General features: G+C 35.9%; 1 protein-coding gene across 6 annotated transcripts in view; it reads left to right on the plus strand.

Moving 5' to 3' along the window:
* Positions 1-18,783, plus strand: part of LOC145670333 (BBSome complex member BBS7-like) — a 97,316-nt gene that overhangs the window by 71,004 nt on the left and 7,529 nt on the right. For all 6 annotated transcript variants that reach the window (XM_081738863.1, XM_081738861.1, XM_081738867.1 and 3 more), the window contains exons 12-14: positions 4,346-4,548; positions 13,380-13,544; positions 15,039-15,148. In XM_081738863.1, the coding sequence (XP_081594989.1) occupies positions 4,346-4,548; positions 13,380-13,544; positions 15,039-15,148 (478 nt within the window). The remainder of the gene's footprint in view (positions 1-4,345; positions 4,549-13,379; positions 13,545-15,038; positions 15,149-18,783) is intronic.

Below are 18,783 nucleotides of genomic sequence, written 5' to 3' on the forward strand. Positions count from 1 at the left end.
AAACGAGAGAAAATGGTTCCTGATTCTCCTATCACAAGTCCATGCCATTTCATTTTTGATCTCATTGTTTTCTCCCCTTCAGTTTGTTTCTTCATTTCTTAGCACAAAATTGCATATAACATTTTTTGTTTAATTCGATGTCGATGTAATTTCATACACGTCAGAACCATCGGTGGATAGGTGAATGATTAAAATTGCAGTGATCTGTGATTGCTACAACGTCCACCGGACTGCATTAGTACTCTTACTATGTGATTATATGATTCTATTTCAGCACTCCCTCTGGCTTGGATGCATCACAGATTTGGTTGGGAAGGGTGTTATACAGCTGTTGTATCTCCTGAGGCAAGTTAACCCACGACTGTTGTAACTAGTCCTAGATATCCTGGAAATTCGCAATGGGACGAATTTGACGTCCAAGCTGGTCCCACACATATTCTGTCGGGGACAGATCGAGGGCTCTTGCTGACCACTGAAGTACCTCAACATCACGCACGTAAGTCATAGAGAAACGTGCTGTGTGTGGACGAGCATTGTCCTGTTGAAAGAAAGTACTAGGATTACTGTCTTATTTGAGGTAACACATGAGGATGCAGGATGTTCGTTATGTACCGTTATGCCGTCAAGAGTTCCCTGAATCACTACCAGAAGTGACCTCAAGTCATATACGATGCCTCCTCACACCACGATACTAGGAGTAACACCGGTGTGTCCTCTCCCTTAGGTGCAGCCATACTCACAGACGAGGTCATTCGAGGTGTGAGGAACCAAAATTCATGGCTGAAAATGCGACGCCACTGGTCAGCAATGCCTGTTTCTAGGGATGCGCACGAGACAAGATTTGTGGCTGTCTCGTCTCGAAAATGTGCTGTAAAAGTGATGTCTCGACTCGAAAAATGTATATTTTACTATTGGAAGAGCCGTGTCTCGACTCGAATTTTGTCAGGAAAATCCTATCTCGACTCGTCTCGTGCGCATCCCTACCTGTTTCCCGGGTATGGCACCCTCCAAAGGCAGCCGCATCTGTTACGGTGTCATCCTACGAAAGGGATGGCAATTCAGTAGTCCAGCTGCTTCTAGTCTTCGACCAATGATGCAGGATGTCATAGGGTGTTATAATGAGTCCGTTACTTGTGCCTGAATGGCAGGCGCAGATGTGAAGGGGTAACGTTGTATTTGGAACACTATACGCTGATCCTCCTCGTGTGATCAAGATATATTAAAAACTATCGTCAGTAATGTTCCTTTTTAAAGAATTTTAGCCGTTATTTCCAGGACGTCCCAAACTATTTTTCTTCGGGGCTAAGGCTTAAGAATATCCTCTATGCTGTTACTTACATGTTAATGTTTAAACAGACAGTGATATGAATATACAGTTGACTCTTTTTAATTCGAAGTCCAAGGGGACACGAAAAAACTTCGAATTATCCAAAATTCGAATCATCCAACAACATTCATTTGCACAAAATAACCACAAACAAATCAAAGTACTGTGCATCAAAAACATATTCACATGGTGTAGACTTTACCTTTAAAGCAGCTTATTATTTGCGTGATCGAATACCACAAACTAACAAACGACATTGACTCTACATAATTCAAACTACGTGTACAATGGAAAATATATTTACGTACAACACTACAACATAGATTGAATAGCCCAAACAATTAAACACCAGTAACAATTTGAATATTCTGTTCTCACTCTTAAGAAGTCGTAAATCTCATTTGCTTAAATTTGATTGTTTTTGCACAGTCAATAAATCCTGAATTTCATGTATTGCGTGGAATACGATATTAATAACATTTGGGTGACTTTATCAATAATTCATCTTAAATTTTCAACCAATTCTGAAACAAGATTAGATTGGCACACGTTCTCTATCTTTACTTCTTCCCCAACTCACCTTCATCTTTATCATTACATAGATTTTCTATTTATCTTTCGTATTACTCTTCCCTATGGCTGCATCTGGATAACTGAAAACACATTAAAACCGTATTTCTCTGTTTACATCTGTCCAACATTAAAAATTTTCAACTGTATTTACTTCGAATTATCCAAAACATAGGTTCAAAGTTCGATTTATCCACGATATTTTACTATTGTTTTCAATACAATTTTCAAGGGGAATGGACTTCTGTTCGAATTATCCAATATTTCGAATTATCCAAGTTCGAATTAACGAGACTCCACTGTATATACACACTCTTAATGTCGTAGTTAATGCACTAACCCTAAAAGCCATCTGTTCTATACTTTTTATTAATAATTACTCCTGCGATCTTCTGCTTTCTCTTTGTCTTCCAACTAAATTTGCATCCTATATGAGCAGTGTTGCCATACTTAACATTGTTCCCAATATACAAATTTTAAGCTCCAATTTCTGTTCCTGTATGGTTTTTACTGTTATTATTTTTTGAGAGTTTGTATAAATTGAAAAAGTTAGCAGTAAATTGTAAAAGTTTCTTCAGTAATGTCCTGGATTCTACATGTGTCTATGAAGCCTTATGCACATGCCAAGCAAATTATATAGGCATGACGAAAAGGAACACACACACTGAAAGAACCTATCCGGGATGCCAACCTCATCCATGTTCCAACAAAGAGCCTTTCGAAACTCCTGAGATACAAAATACAACATCGATAAGTTAGAAGGGATAAGAAAAATCATCATTTATGAAAAAATAAAAAATAAAAAAAACATACAATACGAGGGTGGGCTGATAAGTTCTCGGCCCGACCCAGAAGGACTTGAACTGCAGGTATGAAAGTGTGAGGCTATTCAACATAGTCCCCTCGAAGGTCAACACACTTAACACTTCGATGCTGCAACTTCTCCAACCCCTCAAAAAAACAGTCCCTCAGAAAATCCATTGTTCTGCCAGCCTTGTGGACAGGAGCATTATCCTGCAAGAACAAGACACCTCGTGTCAACTTTCCCCGGCGCTTTTCTTTAATAGCGTCCTTTACCTTAGCCAGCAGACTGCAGTAATACTCTGCAGTTATGGTTTGGCCCTTTGGAAGGTGGTCTCAGAGCAAAACACAATCCTTATCCCAGAATATTGAGGCAAGCACCTTCCCTGCGGACTTTTGTGCTTCGAATTTTTTGGGCCTTGGAGATCCTGAGTGGCGCCACTTGCATGAGTGCTGTTTGGTTTCCGGATCAAAATAATGCAACCACGTTTCATCCTGGGTAATAAGCCGATTCAAAAAATCGTCCTTGGAGTTCGCAAAATGCCGTAAAATCACCTGCGATGATCTCACACGTTCGCGTTTCTGATCCGCGTTCAAACATTTCGGAATCCATTTCGCAGAAAACTTGCGCATGTCCAACTGATCATGGATTATTGACCCAACACGTTCTTTGGATATGTGCACTTTGTCAGCTATCTCCTGAAGCGAAATACGTCTGTTGCTGAAAATCAGGTCATGAATCTGGTCCACTTTTTCCGGAGTTGACACTGACACTGGCCTGCCACACCTGTCACCATCTTCTGTTGAAAATTCACCACGCTTGAAGTTCACACACCATTTCTTCACAGTGGAGTATTAAGGTCACTGTCCACCCAATGTGTCTAGCATGCAACCATGGATTTCCTTGGGCGACTTCTGTTGCAGGAAGAAGAACTTTATTACACCTCGCAACTCCTCTTTGGTGAATTTGACATCTGGTTCCGCCATGGTTCATTCAATTACCTGTAAAATAAAAACCGTTCGTGGTAGAATCGTGAAATTTGGTACTTAAACATATAAAAGATCAACATTTCACATGACATCAATTACATCAGGGTGGTACATTCGGAAGGGGGTCGGGCCGAGAACTTATCAGCCGATCCTCGATATCTTCATTTGACAGAAAGAATAAAAGTTAAATTCTGACTTGGGCAACCGAGACAGAAATTGGAATAACAGCAGTTGACATCTTCATCGGCATCACCAACCACATAAGAAGCACAAAGAATTAAGGTTTATGTACTCTGTACCAGCAAGAAGTTTGTGTTTTCTAGTGTAAATCTTTACATAGTTTTTCTTTTATAAGTAATTAATTCCCATGCATTTTTTCTCCACTAAACTTATCTGCGTCTTAGTAATGGTGACAGCTGTCAGCGACTATTCGATTTTAACTTGTTTGCTAGAATTTAACTACAGAATACAGAAGAGCATGGTAAGCGAGTACCTTTTGACTTAATTTATAAGATGGCTTTTCAAGCGGCTTATATTACAATGCGTATAATTACTTATCTAGTTTATACATGAAGAGATCGTCTGATGAAATAATGAAAATAATACAGTGGTTTGTGACATACCTAAATATTGATTATGTTTTGTGTTTATTTTTAGAGTGGGAATTATCTGTTAGCCACCTACCGGTGTCAAGTGAATACCACACGGCTGGAGATCAAAATACGCACTATAGAAGGACAGTACGGCATGCTACAAGCATATATTACTCCATGGTTGCAACCGAAATGTTGTCAAGTACGTCAGTACAGGATTAAACCATTGTCGTTGCATATGAGGTGCCATGCATTTGATCCCAACAGGTAAAGACCGTAACATCTAAAGATTTTAAAGTATGTGATTTTTATTCATTTTACTTATTTGAAATTCTGAGTTGTGAAAATATCTTACTTACTCTTCCAAGCTTTAAGTTCCCTCCTTGATACTTGTTCATGGAGAATAAAAATAGGGGGGAAAATTAGTAAAAGTAAAAGAAAATGGATTCATATATATAGGCACGGCGGTAAGAAATTTAAAGATACAGATCAAGGAAAATTTCAGAGATATAAAAGCAGAACACCCAGTTTCAAGTCTTTTGAAATATTTGAAAGAAACACAACATAATACTGTAGTCTCAAGAATGTTACTTGGAACCAAGAATGCAATGAAAGATTCGTGTTTGAAAATTTGTTTATTTTTCTTGAAAAAAATAAAACTTAACATAGATAACGGTTAGTTAAGCAAGGAATGGGAGACAGTAATTAAAAAGTACATACAGTATTAGCACAACAACAAAAACAACATGAGTTGGCAACTATCCTTCGTTAACATGCATCGAACATGCATCGTAAGCCCGCTATTTCAGAGCGTGCTGCACGACTATTTGACGTGTGACTGGTAACTATTGAGAAGATGTTTTCTGCATATTGTACTCTTGTGAGTCCATTGCTTTTTATTTCCTTCAAGTTTTAATACTTTTACTTTTATTTTAATGCTCTGTGAACAAGAGTCAAGAAAAGATCCAAAAGCTTGAATGCGTAAGATATTTTCAGGAAACATAAATTTCAAGTAAGTAAAATGGTTGTTAAAAATCTGAGTGTCAGTATATTGGCCAGTGGCGTAACTACGTTTTATGCTCCTCCCCCCCCCCCCCGCAAGAGAATATCCAGGGCCCTCGCCTTAACAAAAAATTTTGTCGAATGATAGATAACATAATAAATAACCATACTTCCGTGTATCTGTGAATAATGAGTTAAATGCATGTAACTACTAGGCCTAAATATTCATAAATGGAAACCACTTTATTATATATATTATTTATTCATTAAGCTTCACAATGGAAGATTATCTATTTGCTTTCAGTGACGTCAAACTTCATGAAGAGTAGCAGGCATTAATTGAATGGTTTCCTTCTTGCTTTCCTGTCAGCAAAATCTTTTAACTCCCGTACATCCATTTTTTCAGCTTCGTCCGCATTTATTGAGATCAATGCTAGATTACTTAATATATTTTGGCCCATTGTGTTTCTCACATAGCTTTTTATTTATTTCAATTTTGAGAACGACCTCTTCGCAGAACTGACAGATACAGGGTGCGTCAAAAACAACAAATACACGGTAATAAATTCTGAAAACCTAGACGCGAATTACCTATTTCACAATCAAAAGCCTTGTTAGGTCAAACACAGAATTCTAAACACTTATTTCAGATTTTAGCTGTTTCACAAAGCAAGTTACTTTCTTCGGAAACGAAGAACCAATATCACAACTGTAAGTTGTGTGAAGTATCTGTGCCCTTCTTACAATTTCATCATCAGTGAGATGAATTATATTGGCAGGAAACAAAAAGAAAAATTTGAATACTGTATCACGCAAAGATGTGAAACGACAATGGAACTGTGAATTTAGTATATCAAACAGTTTGATTCAATATTTCCCGCCGAAGGAAAATATATAGCCTTTAAAAGCCGATTGGAACGACTTTCCCTTTTTTGTGTTCGCGGTGCTTGACTTACACGTCAAGCCTTTCAAAGACAGCCGGAAAAAGGGGAGGGTGGAAGAACATTGCCGACTAATACAAAACTGAAAAGCGTGTTGATTTGACCTATTAAGAGGTTCGAGTGAAGGGCCCCCTTGGAAGTATCGGCCCCCCGCATTGCGGGGTTTCACGCCATCGTAGTTACACCACTGATATTGTCTGTTGTTATTTTTAACACTAATAGTTCTTATAAATAAGATAGATTATGTAGTTATTATACAGTATAAAGTATGTAATATACTTAAAAATAACGCTTATGATAATATTATTACCTTATGAAACATAAATAATCAACGTTCAACCTTATCAAACTTTCAATTTACAATAGGTCAGATAACAGAAAGGCCAGGATGAATGGAGGATTGAGTTGAATTGATTTTGAGTTTAACGTCCTGTTCAGCAGCGAGACTATATGAGACGTGGACTTAAAGTGGAATCCAAACCACATGAGCTTTCGCCGGGAATCGAATCCGGGTCTCTCACGCCAAAGGCGCGTACGCTAACCGCTTAGCCACGAATAAGCTCCTGAGTGGAAGATTATTACCATAAAGAAAATAAAATTAACATAGTGTTCTTCCTCGTACATGTAAGATACCATTAAGATGACAAATTAGAACTACAGAGAAGATGTACCAATGACTCTCATGTGAATTGTTTTAGTATTGAAACAGTCTTCCGTGTCTAATTAGATGTACAAATTGATTTCACATCTTGTACTTACTTTTTCCACATTATGTCAAGAACTTTAACTATTCGCACATCCCATATTGCATATTACCTTGTAAAATAGCATCATAGCCTACCACAGCGACAAATGTTAACAGTGAAGCACAATGAGTGTCCTTTTCGTTTGAAGGATGTGAAATGAACGAAGATAGTTTAAATCAGTCAACTAAAGGAGAAGAGTGATAAAAGCACGGTTTCAATCAATCGACTAAAGGGTAAGAGTGATAACCGTAGAAAGTGAGATAGATTCAGTCAGTCGACTAAAGGATAATTGATAAACTTATGTAATTTCAATCAGTGGATTAAAGGACAAGTGATAAACTCACGTAGTTTTAATCAGTTGACTAAAGGAGAAGAGTGATAAACTCATGTAGTTTCAATCTGTCGACTAAAGGATAAGTGATAAACTCAGGTAGTTTCAGTCAGTTCACTAAAGGAAAAGAGTGATAAACGCAGATAGTTTCAATCAGTCGACTAAAGAATAAGAGTGATAACCGTCAACAGTTTCAATCAGTCGACTGAAAGAGAAGAATGATAATCGCAGGAAGTTCCAATCAATCGACTGAACGAGAAGAGTAATAAACTCAAGTAGTTTCCATCAGTCGATTAAATGAGAAGAGTAATGAATGCAAGAAAGTGATGGTAAAGAAATTAGTGGAATGTAGAGAATGGGAAGCAGTGAGAAAGTCCCAAGAAAGCTTACGGATAAAATACTTGTTTAATGGAAGAAATTGATGCATGCTAATAAATATTAGTTACATTTGGTATTTACTACGTTGTGCTATAATTTTCGTAAGTTGTTTCAGCAGATTCGCTTGTCATCTTCAATAGGTTGGTGTTTTTACTCGAAAGTCATTTCAGTCTTGTACTTTTGTAGTTTTGTAAGTACAAAATCGAAGAAGGGTAAGATCACAAAATTTAATAACTAAGTACCTTAAGTTCCACTCCTCTTGAAAGGCTGTTACGTTTCAAATGCTTAAATTAGTGTATAATATTTCTTATTTTTTATTGCAAGTTTTGTCAGTAAAATGACTCGATTTAAAATTCATCGACCTGGCAACGAAGACAAACTAAGATCATTTTTACATCAATTTGCAATTACAAATACATTTTCAAATTAACAACAATCTAATTTGTTGTCAAAGTTAGTAAAATGTACATACTCGTAGCCTTCTCCATATTAATAGCCAATAGTCTGCAATCATCATTGGTTGATCCAAAAATACCGTTATAGTGAAATTTATGGCAACAAATGTGTGGTTTATATGAAAACGGAGTTCCTTCTCGTAAATCTCAAAGATAACCGGCTTTCGTTGTTAAGCTTTTACAGGAAATCGTACTTTACCTCAAGAGTTTTTAAAGAACGAAAAAACCTGGTTATTAAGTTTTGTGATCTTGCTCTTTTTCAATTCTGTGCTTTACAGAAGTGCAAGATAGCATCTCAGTTTCAGATGTGAAATGATTTTCCAGTAAAGGACTTTAACCTGCTGAAGATGGTAGGCGGATCTGGTGAAATAGTTTAAGAAAATTATTGCAAGACGCAGTAAGTGGTAAGTTGAACTAATTTTTACGCATAAGATGTTTGCCTACCACAAAATTACGTGGCCGCGAGTCGAACAAGGAGTGCTTCACTATTAGAACCAAAGGTAAGCGTTTCACTATTAAGCAATCCTTCTACTGTTCATAGTTGTGAAGTTTTGTTTATACATATATGTCTAAAAATACTTGTATACTTTAGAGGCAAGAACACATATTCCTTTTTTTTTTTTTTTTCTACCTAAGTACAAATATGAGCTAAATATAACAACGAAAATATCTGTGCAGAGTGAGATTCTTGACCAATGAATATCATTATGAGTCAATAATTAGTAAAATTATCTTCATGGTTGTATTTGAACTATTTTTAGAGTACTGTGAAAACCCTCAGATGCTTGGATCAACTCTTAATTTGCACTGAACCACTTCTCTCTTAAGTACAAAAAATTATTTGTTGTGATTTTAAGTTATATTTTATGCTGTTGTAAATAATTAACGTCATTATTATTATTGTTTCAAGTTGCACTTCATAATGTTCACCTTTATAAATAATTACATAACATTTGACAATTGGCTTTATGGTCCGAATCATTTAATATTGTAGTGAAAGTCCAGGTTTTGAATCCTACACTTTTTATTAAAAATTAAAGTCTTATTTAAAAATTTACAAAGTTCTTGTAAGTATTTCAAAGTCAATAAAATGTATTTTGAGTGTGTAAAAGATCCTCGGCACACAAGATGGCCTCTTATTTGAAGGTTATATGTCTTAGCTTAGCCCAGAACGGCGTCAGACGGTAATTAAAGAATATCTCCTTTGCTCATGATAGTCTCCGGAAATAGTGTAGTTAAGGATTACCCCTTTTGTTCATCGCAGCCTCAGGGTTAGGTTAATTAAAGGAATACTCCGTTGCTCATGGCAGCCTCAGGAATAGGGATTAAAGGAAATCTTCTACCCCACAGCGATCTCGAGAGACTTTAGGTAGGTTAGCGATCAGCTGTGCACTGATATTCTCGTCCTCTTGAGGTCCTCTTTTATAGACATCCTCTTGAAGGGGAGTCGGCCGTCTTCATTTTCCTTCCGAAATCTCTCCGTGTCTTCTTGGTAGCATCCTTCCGTTGTCTGCTTCTGCTTATGTTTGAATATAATAATCCGTGTTCGTGGTAGGAGCATGTGTTTATAGCAAACATATGCAGTTGCTTATGCGTGAGAGTACGGAACCTTAACCCTTTCACTGTGGAAGGCGACGGAAAAAAATTTCCCTAACCTGCGAATGTCGATTATAGTCGACGTGTTAAAATTTGTCTGTATCTTGGTTTTGTCGATTGTAGTCGCCAAAGGTTTTCTGTGTGATTTCTATTGTTTATCGTAAACAGTAGAACACAAACAAAAATGAACGGTACAACTTTGGCGACTACTCTCGACAAAGCCAAGATACGGACAAACAAATTTTAACACGTCGACTATAGTCGACATTCGCATGTTAAGGAAATTTGGTTCTGTCGACAAAAGTCGACTTCCTCTGTGAAAGGGTTAAAATATTGTAACGATCTGAAGAAGAAACAGAAGAAAATTATTATAATGAATTTATAACAAATGTATAAATAATCGGAAATTAAGAACCATGCTGTAGATTTTATAAATTTCATCAAAGTAGGAATAAAATAAAGCCACAAAAGAGCAACCAACTAACTGACAGTAATTTATCAATTGATTTTCCAAGTTATTATAGTAAGAGTATACATCTGACTTGAAATACGAGTAATTTAAGTTGAAACTAATCGTAGAATTTCGATGCTGGAAGATTACGATATGGCATTCATGTATAATACAATGCAATTCTAACTTGTTTCAGACCGACAGGGCCTCCTTCATATTTTTTTCTCTTCATATTTGATGTCTCAGTGCATGAATTAATTGTGTACATATCAACAAAATTCTAGTTCCAGTGAATGGAGTTTATAGAAATATGTCGTCTAAGTCGTCGTAAAAATATACATAAATGTGTCACAATATTTTGGGAACAGATTCCTTACATTAAAGTTAGAAAAAAAGTTTATGTGGTCCTGTGTTCAAAGTGGATAGTTTCGGAGTTTTAGGGTGCCGCAAACGTGAAATAAATGAACTTTAAAAGTTCCTCGTTCCACTAGTATGGAACCTATCGTAGTCGAGTCAAGCTATCACTGAGGAACTAGTATATGAACTATCCTAATATCCATGTTTAAGAGTCTTCATCCCGGCGAAATTAAAATACCGCTAATTTTACAGTAATTATGTGATATCTTCAAATAGATAAAAGATAACTGAAATATGGAACAAGAGCACCCTAGACAATATTATTTTGCGTTAGTTACCGTTATCACAAGTGATCTAGTGGCTTTCCGTTTTCAGCTGTTTAGAAACGCAAAAATAAATGCCGATTTTCAGAATGGCTCGAAATCGAAAGCAAATAAGTGAGTCGTGATAACGGTTTCTCATGTAAAATAATATTGTCTAGGGCGCTCTTGTTCCACATTTCGATTATCTTTTATCTATTTGAAAATATCACATAATTACTGTAAAATTAGCGGTATTTTAATTTCGCCTGGATGAAGACTCTTAAGAATGCTCCAGTACTTGCACACCAATTTTTAAAGAGGTAAATGGAGAGTGATCAAGTACTCCCAAACAGCCTCTCTTAAAATGATTGTGCAAGTAGCAGAGGTTCTGAAAGATTGATATTTGGATAGTTCGCATACCAGTTCCTCAGTGATGTCTTTACCCGACTACGATAGTTCACTTATTTTGCGTTTTCGGCACCCTATAATTCCGAAACTATCCACTTTGAGCACAGGTCCATATAAACTTTTTTTTTTTCTATTTTGATGGGAGAAATCTGTTCCCAAAGTATTGTGACACACATTTATGTAACATCCTGTATAATGAGATACAAAAAAAATAAGAAAATGTAACATCCTGTATAATGAGATACAAAAAAAATAAGAAAATGTAACATCCTGTATAATGAAATACAAAAAAAAAAATAAGAAAATGTAACATCCTGTATAATGAAATACAAAAAACAATAAGAAAATGTAACATCCTGTATAATGAGATACAAAAAAAATAAGAAAATGTAACATCCTGTATAATGAGATACAAAAAAAAATAAGAAAATGTAACATACTGTATAATGAGAGACAAAAAAAAATAAGAAAATGTAACATCCTGTATAATGAGATACAAAAAAAATAAGAAAATGTAACATCCTGTATAATGAGATACAAAAAAATAAGAAAATGTAACATCCTGTATAATGAGATACAAAAAAAATAAGAAAATGTAACACCCTGTATAATGAGATACAAAAAAAATAAGAAAATGTAACATCCTGTATAATGAGATACAAAAAAATAAGAAAATGTAACATCCTGTATAATGAGATACAAAAAAATAAGAAAATGTAACATCCTGTATAATGAGATACAAAAAAATAAGAAAATGTAACATTCTGTATAATGAGATACAAAAAATATAAGAAAATGTAACATCCTGTATAATGAGATACAAAAAAAATAAGAAAGTGTAACATCCTGTATAATGAGATACAAAAAAAATAAGAAAATGTAACATCCTGTATAATGAGATACAAAAAAATAAGAAAATGTAACATCCTGTATAATGAGATACAAAAAAATAAGAAAATGTAACATACTGTATAATGAGATACAAAAAATATAAGAAAATGTAACATACTGTATAATGAGATACAAAAAAAAATAAGAAAGTGTAACATCCTGTATAATGAGATACAAAAAAAAATAAGAAAATGTAACATCCTGTATAATGAGATACAAAAAAATAAGAAAATGTAACATCCTGTATAATGAGATACAAAAAAATAAGAAATTTATAGTTTATTTGTTAGGATAGAATAATATTATCATAATACAAATTCAAGGTTTACTCTATTGTAACCTACCTAACCTATAGTATCTAACCACCATTGTACTTCATTAGAGACGTAAAGAAACCTAGCTTATCTTAATAACTCTATCTAAGGAACGAAAAGAATTGGCTTAGCTGGTCATTCCACGACGAAGATATCACATCATCCTTCGGGAAGATAAATGGCACAGCAGTAAAGAAAGAACATAAAAACGTTGATAATAACTAGTAGCTGTGTTCACAATGAAATTCGTTACCTTATATATGTAATATTGTACTTACCCCTTTAATAATCTCGGCCTTTTTCAGCTATGTGTAAAATTTTCAATACTTGTATGTAAAATTATATCTGTTATGTAGGTTCGGCCTCAGTGTTGATACAGTAAATTTTTGCTTTCGTCAATCCTGATTCTGACTCTTGGATAACAATATTCCTTCCAAAGTACTTGGACTGGGTCCTTCCGATCTCTTCCAATTTCAAATGCGTTGTACTTACTTTTCTAAAACTTCGTTTTGGTGGCGCCCGAATTTGGGTTGATCTCGCCTCGTGGTTATTATGTGGTTCATTGTCGCATTAGCGGGTTGTCATCTATTTATTTCTAAAGTTGTGCACATGGGATACATATACCATATACTCTACAAGGGTTTATTCGAGTGACACCAGATCTCGACGTAAACTTTGCTTGATACGTAATGAAAAATGTGTTACAACAACAAACCGCCATCCTCCATCTTAAGTCCTCGTGAACTCGGATCAAGAGTAGAAATGGTTCTGTACAAATTCATTCAACGTTTGTAGTTATTTAAATATGAGCAATAATGAAAAAAAGGAAATTGTATAATAATAATCTTCTAAAATAATCTAATAGAAAATAGTGAAACTTGTTGTCATGGCTTCGTTTTTCTTATTGTGTATATGTATATTTTCAGGCCATACAACGTTCTTACGTTGCAAGGACCGTTTAGTCAAGCTGAAATGCATTCGTGGGTAGCTTTTTGTATTCCAGAAATTCCGGAGAAACCTCCAGCTACGGATGAAATTACCTTCAGCTTTGTATCTACTTTCTTGGACACAATGCTACATTGTACATACTCGTAAGTGTCTTAAATTTATTTACATACTGGCTAGTAGTTTTATGTGGAATTACTCGTACTAGTGGAAGACTTCATTGACAGACAAATGTCTCACATCTTTTTACTATCCCCATATCTTATATAAATAAAAGTGTATGTAAAGATATTTGCTCGCTAACATCTCCTAAGACCGCTGCACCATTTTTGATGATTTTTAATGCATGCCTACACCCTGGCTTAACTTAGGTTCTTAGTACATTTTCGGCAAGGGGAGAAGGGATGAGAAGGGGATGTTAAGGTTTGTAGTATATTTTCGGCAATGGAGAAGAAGGGATGAAGAGTGGACATGTGGAAATATGTTTGACGATGAATTCCTAGATCGCTGCATTGATTTTGATGATTTTTGGTGCGTGACTTCACCCTGACTTGACTTATGTTCTTAGCACATTTTCGGCAAAGGGGTAGAAGGAATGAAGGGGAATATATGAAAATGTTTGATAGCTAACCCCTTCTAGACCGTTCTACCGATTTGATAATTGTTTATACCTGTGTGACACTGGCTTAACTTCAGCAAAGGAGAAGAGTGAGCGAGTGACATGTAAAAATAATCAAAAATTACCGATATGAAAGTCCAATCCATAGTTTCGGGGTCGCTGAAATGAATAGTGATACTCCCGGTGTCATTTAATTCTTAACTTATCCTCATGTATTTCCTAAGGGGGAAGGCGTTCAAATATTCCCCATACATCTATTCTCCCCGTGTGAATAACGGGCATTTCAACTAATCAGTTTATAATAGAAAATGCTTAATTAATTAATTGGAGTTGCTTGGTCTAATAAGACTCTTTTTAGCAGAGTTATGTAAGACGGAACTTACTGTTTAAAGTGTGATCCGAAACACTACCAGGTTTGGTCCGAGACAGATCTGGGGAATCAAACTGGAGACTATGCGCATCAGGCATTTGACCACGAAGGAATACAGAATAATGTCCACAAACATTACTGTACTTATGAACTCCACACAAACAGTGTAAGCAGCAGTTTCTTTAGATCTCTAATATTCTTAAAAGAAAATGCAATGACTATTTCTGTAATCCTTATAAGATTCAGAGTTTGTACAGACAAATGTGTTCTAAACAAAAGTATCTGTTAGTATGAGCAGGGGATTGTGTGGATAACAGTAGCATTTTACACTCCTTACGCTACTTGATTAATTTGTTAAGGAAGCGGGAAAACATAAGATATTCGTATAAGATTTACCACAAAGATAACAAAGGGACGTTGAACAAAGAATTCGCTGCTTTGTAATCTAACGAAATCACTTCAGGCATTGATTGCAATATCTTTGTTACAGTACTTCTATCTCTTTTTCTCATTCTCGATAGCCTAAGAACCGGTAAAGTGGAAAATGGAAAACATTTACATGCATATTCTTGCATAGAATAACCAATCAATTAAAAAAACAAAAATATTTAAAATAAATAACATTTGCTTTCTATTTGTATTCCTTTGCAGAAAAGGCAAAGCAGAATTTAAGTCCGACAATATTTCCACAATTTCAATTTTGAAGGATGTTCTTACGAAAGAAGCAACAAAAAAGAAAATCAAACTTGACATTTCTTGTGGTATGTATTTACAGGATTTTCTTTTAATAGTTGTAAAATTATGTTTCGTAGTATTATATGAAAATCATTAACATGTGCAGCCGAAGTTGGTCGTCATCTTAACACGTTATACCATATAAGGAAAATGAGTTAAAATAAAACTCATTTTCCGTAGATGTTATAGCATTTTAAGGTGATTAGTAGAGTTAATAAGAGAACTGAAATTATTATTATTATTATTATTATTATTATTATTATTATTATTATTATTATTATTATTATTATTATTATTATTATTATTATTATTATTATTTTTAAACGAAGACAAATATGTAGAATTACTAGGAAGTTCCAGAAAGTTTCGATGCTAGTTCTGTTTGCAAAAACCTTTGTACGTTTGCACATTATTACCTTCAAAATAGCGCCCTTGCAAAGCATAGAGCGCTTCCAGTGTTCCTGTCACTTCCAGAATACGTGCTTGAAGTTTTCTTTTAGAAGAATATCAAGCATGTTCTGCGATTCGTGCTGAATCTCTGCGTTAGTGTCAGAATAGAGCCGGATTTCATACTCGAAAAAATAGCGAAGATGCCAGTAGGATGAATTAGAAAGGAGACCATATTGTTTCTGCGAGGCAATTAGGTATGAAGAGAGCTTGGGGACATACTGCATTGTCATCGTGGAGCATCCAGATTTTATGATGCCACAGAGCCGGTTGCTTTCGTCGAATGTTTACCTTCAGACGTCCTAAAACCTGACAGTAGTACATGTTAATTGTTCTACGAATATCAAGAAAAGACTATGAGCATGCACTTTGGCGATTTTCACATAAAACACCTCGTTTAACTCCTTTCAGTATCGGTGTGAACTTGCCAAGTCAGGTCAAGCGTCTCTAGTGGCAGATTTACTAAGTTTAATGCTGAATTTTACATTCGCTCTTTGTTCCAACTTGGTGTCTATGATGAAATCGTAAACATGATAACATACATTGTCAGAGTAGCACCAGTTTCCGATGTATGTAAGACGATGCCTTGTAGCACACTGACGTATCAAGGTCCTTGCTCCCTGTGACATCATATGCAGTCGTATGTTGCCATCTGTTAACGAGCTACAGAACTCGTCTCGAAATTTGTTGATACTTCTCGTACCGCGTTGGCATTTACCTGAATAGTGAGACAACTTAATACTAGGCAGACAAAGTTAAATAGATCGAGCGCCCTGAGTCAGTAAAATTATCATATCTTGTGATGTCTTGTTATTTATTACATTAGTTTTAAGTCCAGATTCCGTAACTAGTGAAGATTGAGTACTCACTGGAAATCCAGTGTTTGAGTACACTTATCAAAACGATACAGTGTTCGTATTATTGCGGAAAGAAAATCAATTCTGGTCACATGAAAAAAAAAAAAAAAAAATTAAATAATAGTACTTGCGATAGTAGAAGATTACTACTATATGTTCATATATATACAAGGCGTGATCAAAAAGTACAGTGAATGTAATTGCACAGTGCCATCTATCGACGTTGTATCCATTTCAGATAGTAAGCCTGGTAGCCTAAACATTCGCTAGAGTCAGTGTCGAGTTTGAACGAGTTGTGACATGTTAGTTGGCTTCCAGAGACAGAAGAGTGAGGATGTGTTAAGAATGTCTGTCGCGCATCAACATTAAGTTTTGTTCTAAGCTGAAAAAAAAAAAAAAAAATGCCAAAGAAGCTCACGAAATGTCAAAATCAGTGTGTGGCGATGAAGCGGTGGCATTGAAGTCTGTTTACAAGTGGTATGAGCGATCTAAAAGCTGCAAGGAGTTGGTTGAAAACAACCAACGATTCGAGACATTCTTCGACGTCAAAAACAGATGAAAATGTGCAAAAAGGGCACATATAATTTGTTCAAACAGGCGAATGACTATTCGAGAACCTTCAGAAGAACTAAACATCTTGTATGGGTCCGTGAAAAGCGTTTTAACGTCAATTAGATGGGCAAATGGTTCCTTCTTCACCACAAGAAAGCCACACTTTGCTTTTGATCCGCGAGTTTTTGGCCGAAAAAATATTCCTGTCTATGCACATTCGCTGTGCTCTCTAGATGTAGCACCATGCGACTTCGGACTCCTAAAACTAAAACTGTGCTTAGAGGAAAAAGTTTTGTCACCATTCCTTATATTGAGAAGGCCACGACAGAGCAGCTGAACGCCTTTCCAAAGGAAGCCTTCCAAAATTGCTTCCAGTCATGAATTCGTCCTTGGGACAAGTACAGGGTGTCCGGAATAGGACTGACGGTTTTTAAAAGTGTATAGTTTTAGTATGGTCAGAGATACAGAAGAAAGAAAGGAAGAAAAAAAAAAAAAAACATGAATTTAAAGAAAAACTCAAAAAGTTTATATGGTTTTACGTACAGGTCATTCTAACTCAGTGTAACTCCATGTGAGCTCCATTTGTAACTCTCACAATATCTAACCTTAACTCAATCTCTCTCCACGTATTCTGTAACATCTGAAGTGTTACTGAAGCAATCGCATTCCTAATACGGTTCTTCAGTTCATCAAGGTTACGCACCTTTTCACCAGAATGCAGAAGGTCTTTCACATACCCCCACAGGAAGAAGTCCAGAGGGGTAACATCAGGAGAGCGTGGAGGCCACCTAATTGGCCCATCACGGTCTATCAAACGACCAGGAAATTCAGTATTAAGGTACTCCCTCAATTGCAGGCTCCAATGTGCCAGGGTAGCATCCAATTGGAATATCACTTGAGGTTGCAAATGTTGTAACTGGGGAACAGCAAAGTGTTGAAGCATGTCTAAGAACACTTTCCTGTTATGGTTTGCTCTATGAAAAAGAAGGGGCCTACACCAAACATTCAATTTGGGACTGTCTCTAGAATGTTCTATGTACGCATGTGGAAATCCCCATATCCTAACATTGTGTCTGTTAACACAGCCAGACAAGTGAAAAGTTGCTTCATCAGAGAAAACAACGTTCAATAGGAAATTACGGTCATAATGTCCTGTCCAGAATTTCAGTAGCAAATGCTGCTCTCTGTGGCTTATCGTTGGGCTTAATTTCTTGCAACAATTGTACCTTATACGCGCGCAAACGTAATCGTTTCTGTACCACTTCGTGCACTGTTGACTTCGGAATTGCCAATTGCCTGTTCACTGCACGAATTGACTTCCTCGGGCTACGTGAGAAACACACCCTTCTTGCTTCCACATTTTCTTCTGACACACGGGATTTACCACCTCTGTGTTGTTACACTACACTCTCCGTTGATAAAAATTGATCCTTCCACGCCTGAATACTGTTGCGTGATGGAGGATCCTTGTGGTAAACACGTCCAAAATTTCCTTGAATTTGAACAACACTTTTTGTCTTTGCAAACCACCACACGCATTGCGCCTTTTCGACTGCCGACGCCATTTCTATTTATCGGCGATACTAGTGCCGTCACCGGTAGTTGTTCAAGTATGAAAATTTGCTGGACAAAACTTTTTGAGTTTTCCTTCAATATGAAAGTTTTTTTTTTTTCCTGTATTCTTGACCATATTAAAACTATACACTTTTAAAACCGTCAGTCCCATTCCGGACACCCTGTACATTGTTAGCAAAGGATAGTGCTTTGAAGGAAATTAAATCAAATTCCATGTAAGCTTATTATTT

This window comes from Thermobia domestica, chromosome 14 (genome assembly GCF_964235325.1).
Source record: "Thermobia domestica chromosome 14, izTheDome1.hap1.1, whole genome shotgun sequence".
Classification (NCBI taxonomy): domain Eukaryota; kingdom Metazoa; phylum Arthropoda; class Insecta; order Zygentoma; family Lepismatidae; genus Thermobia; species Thermobia domestica.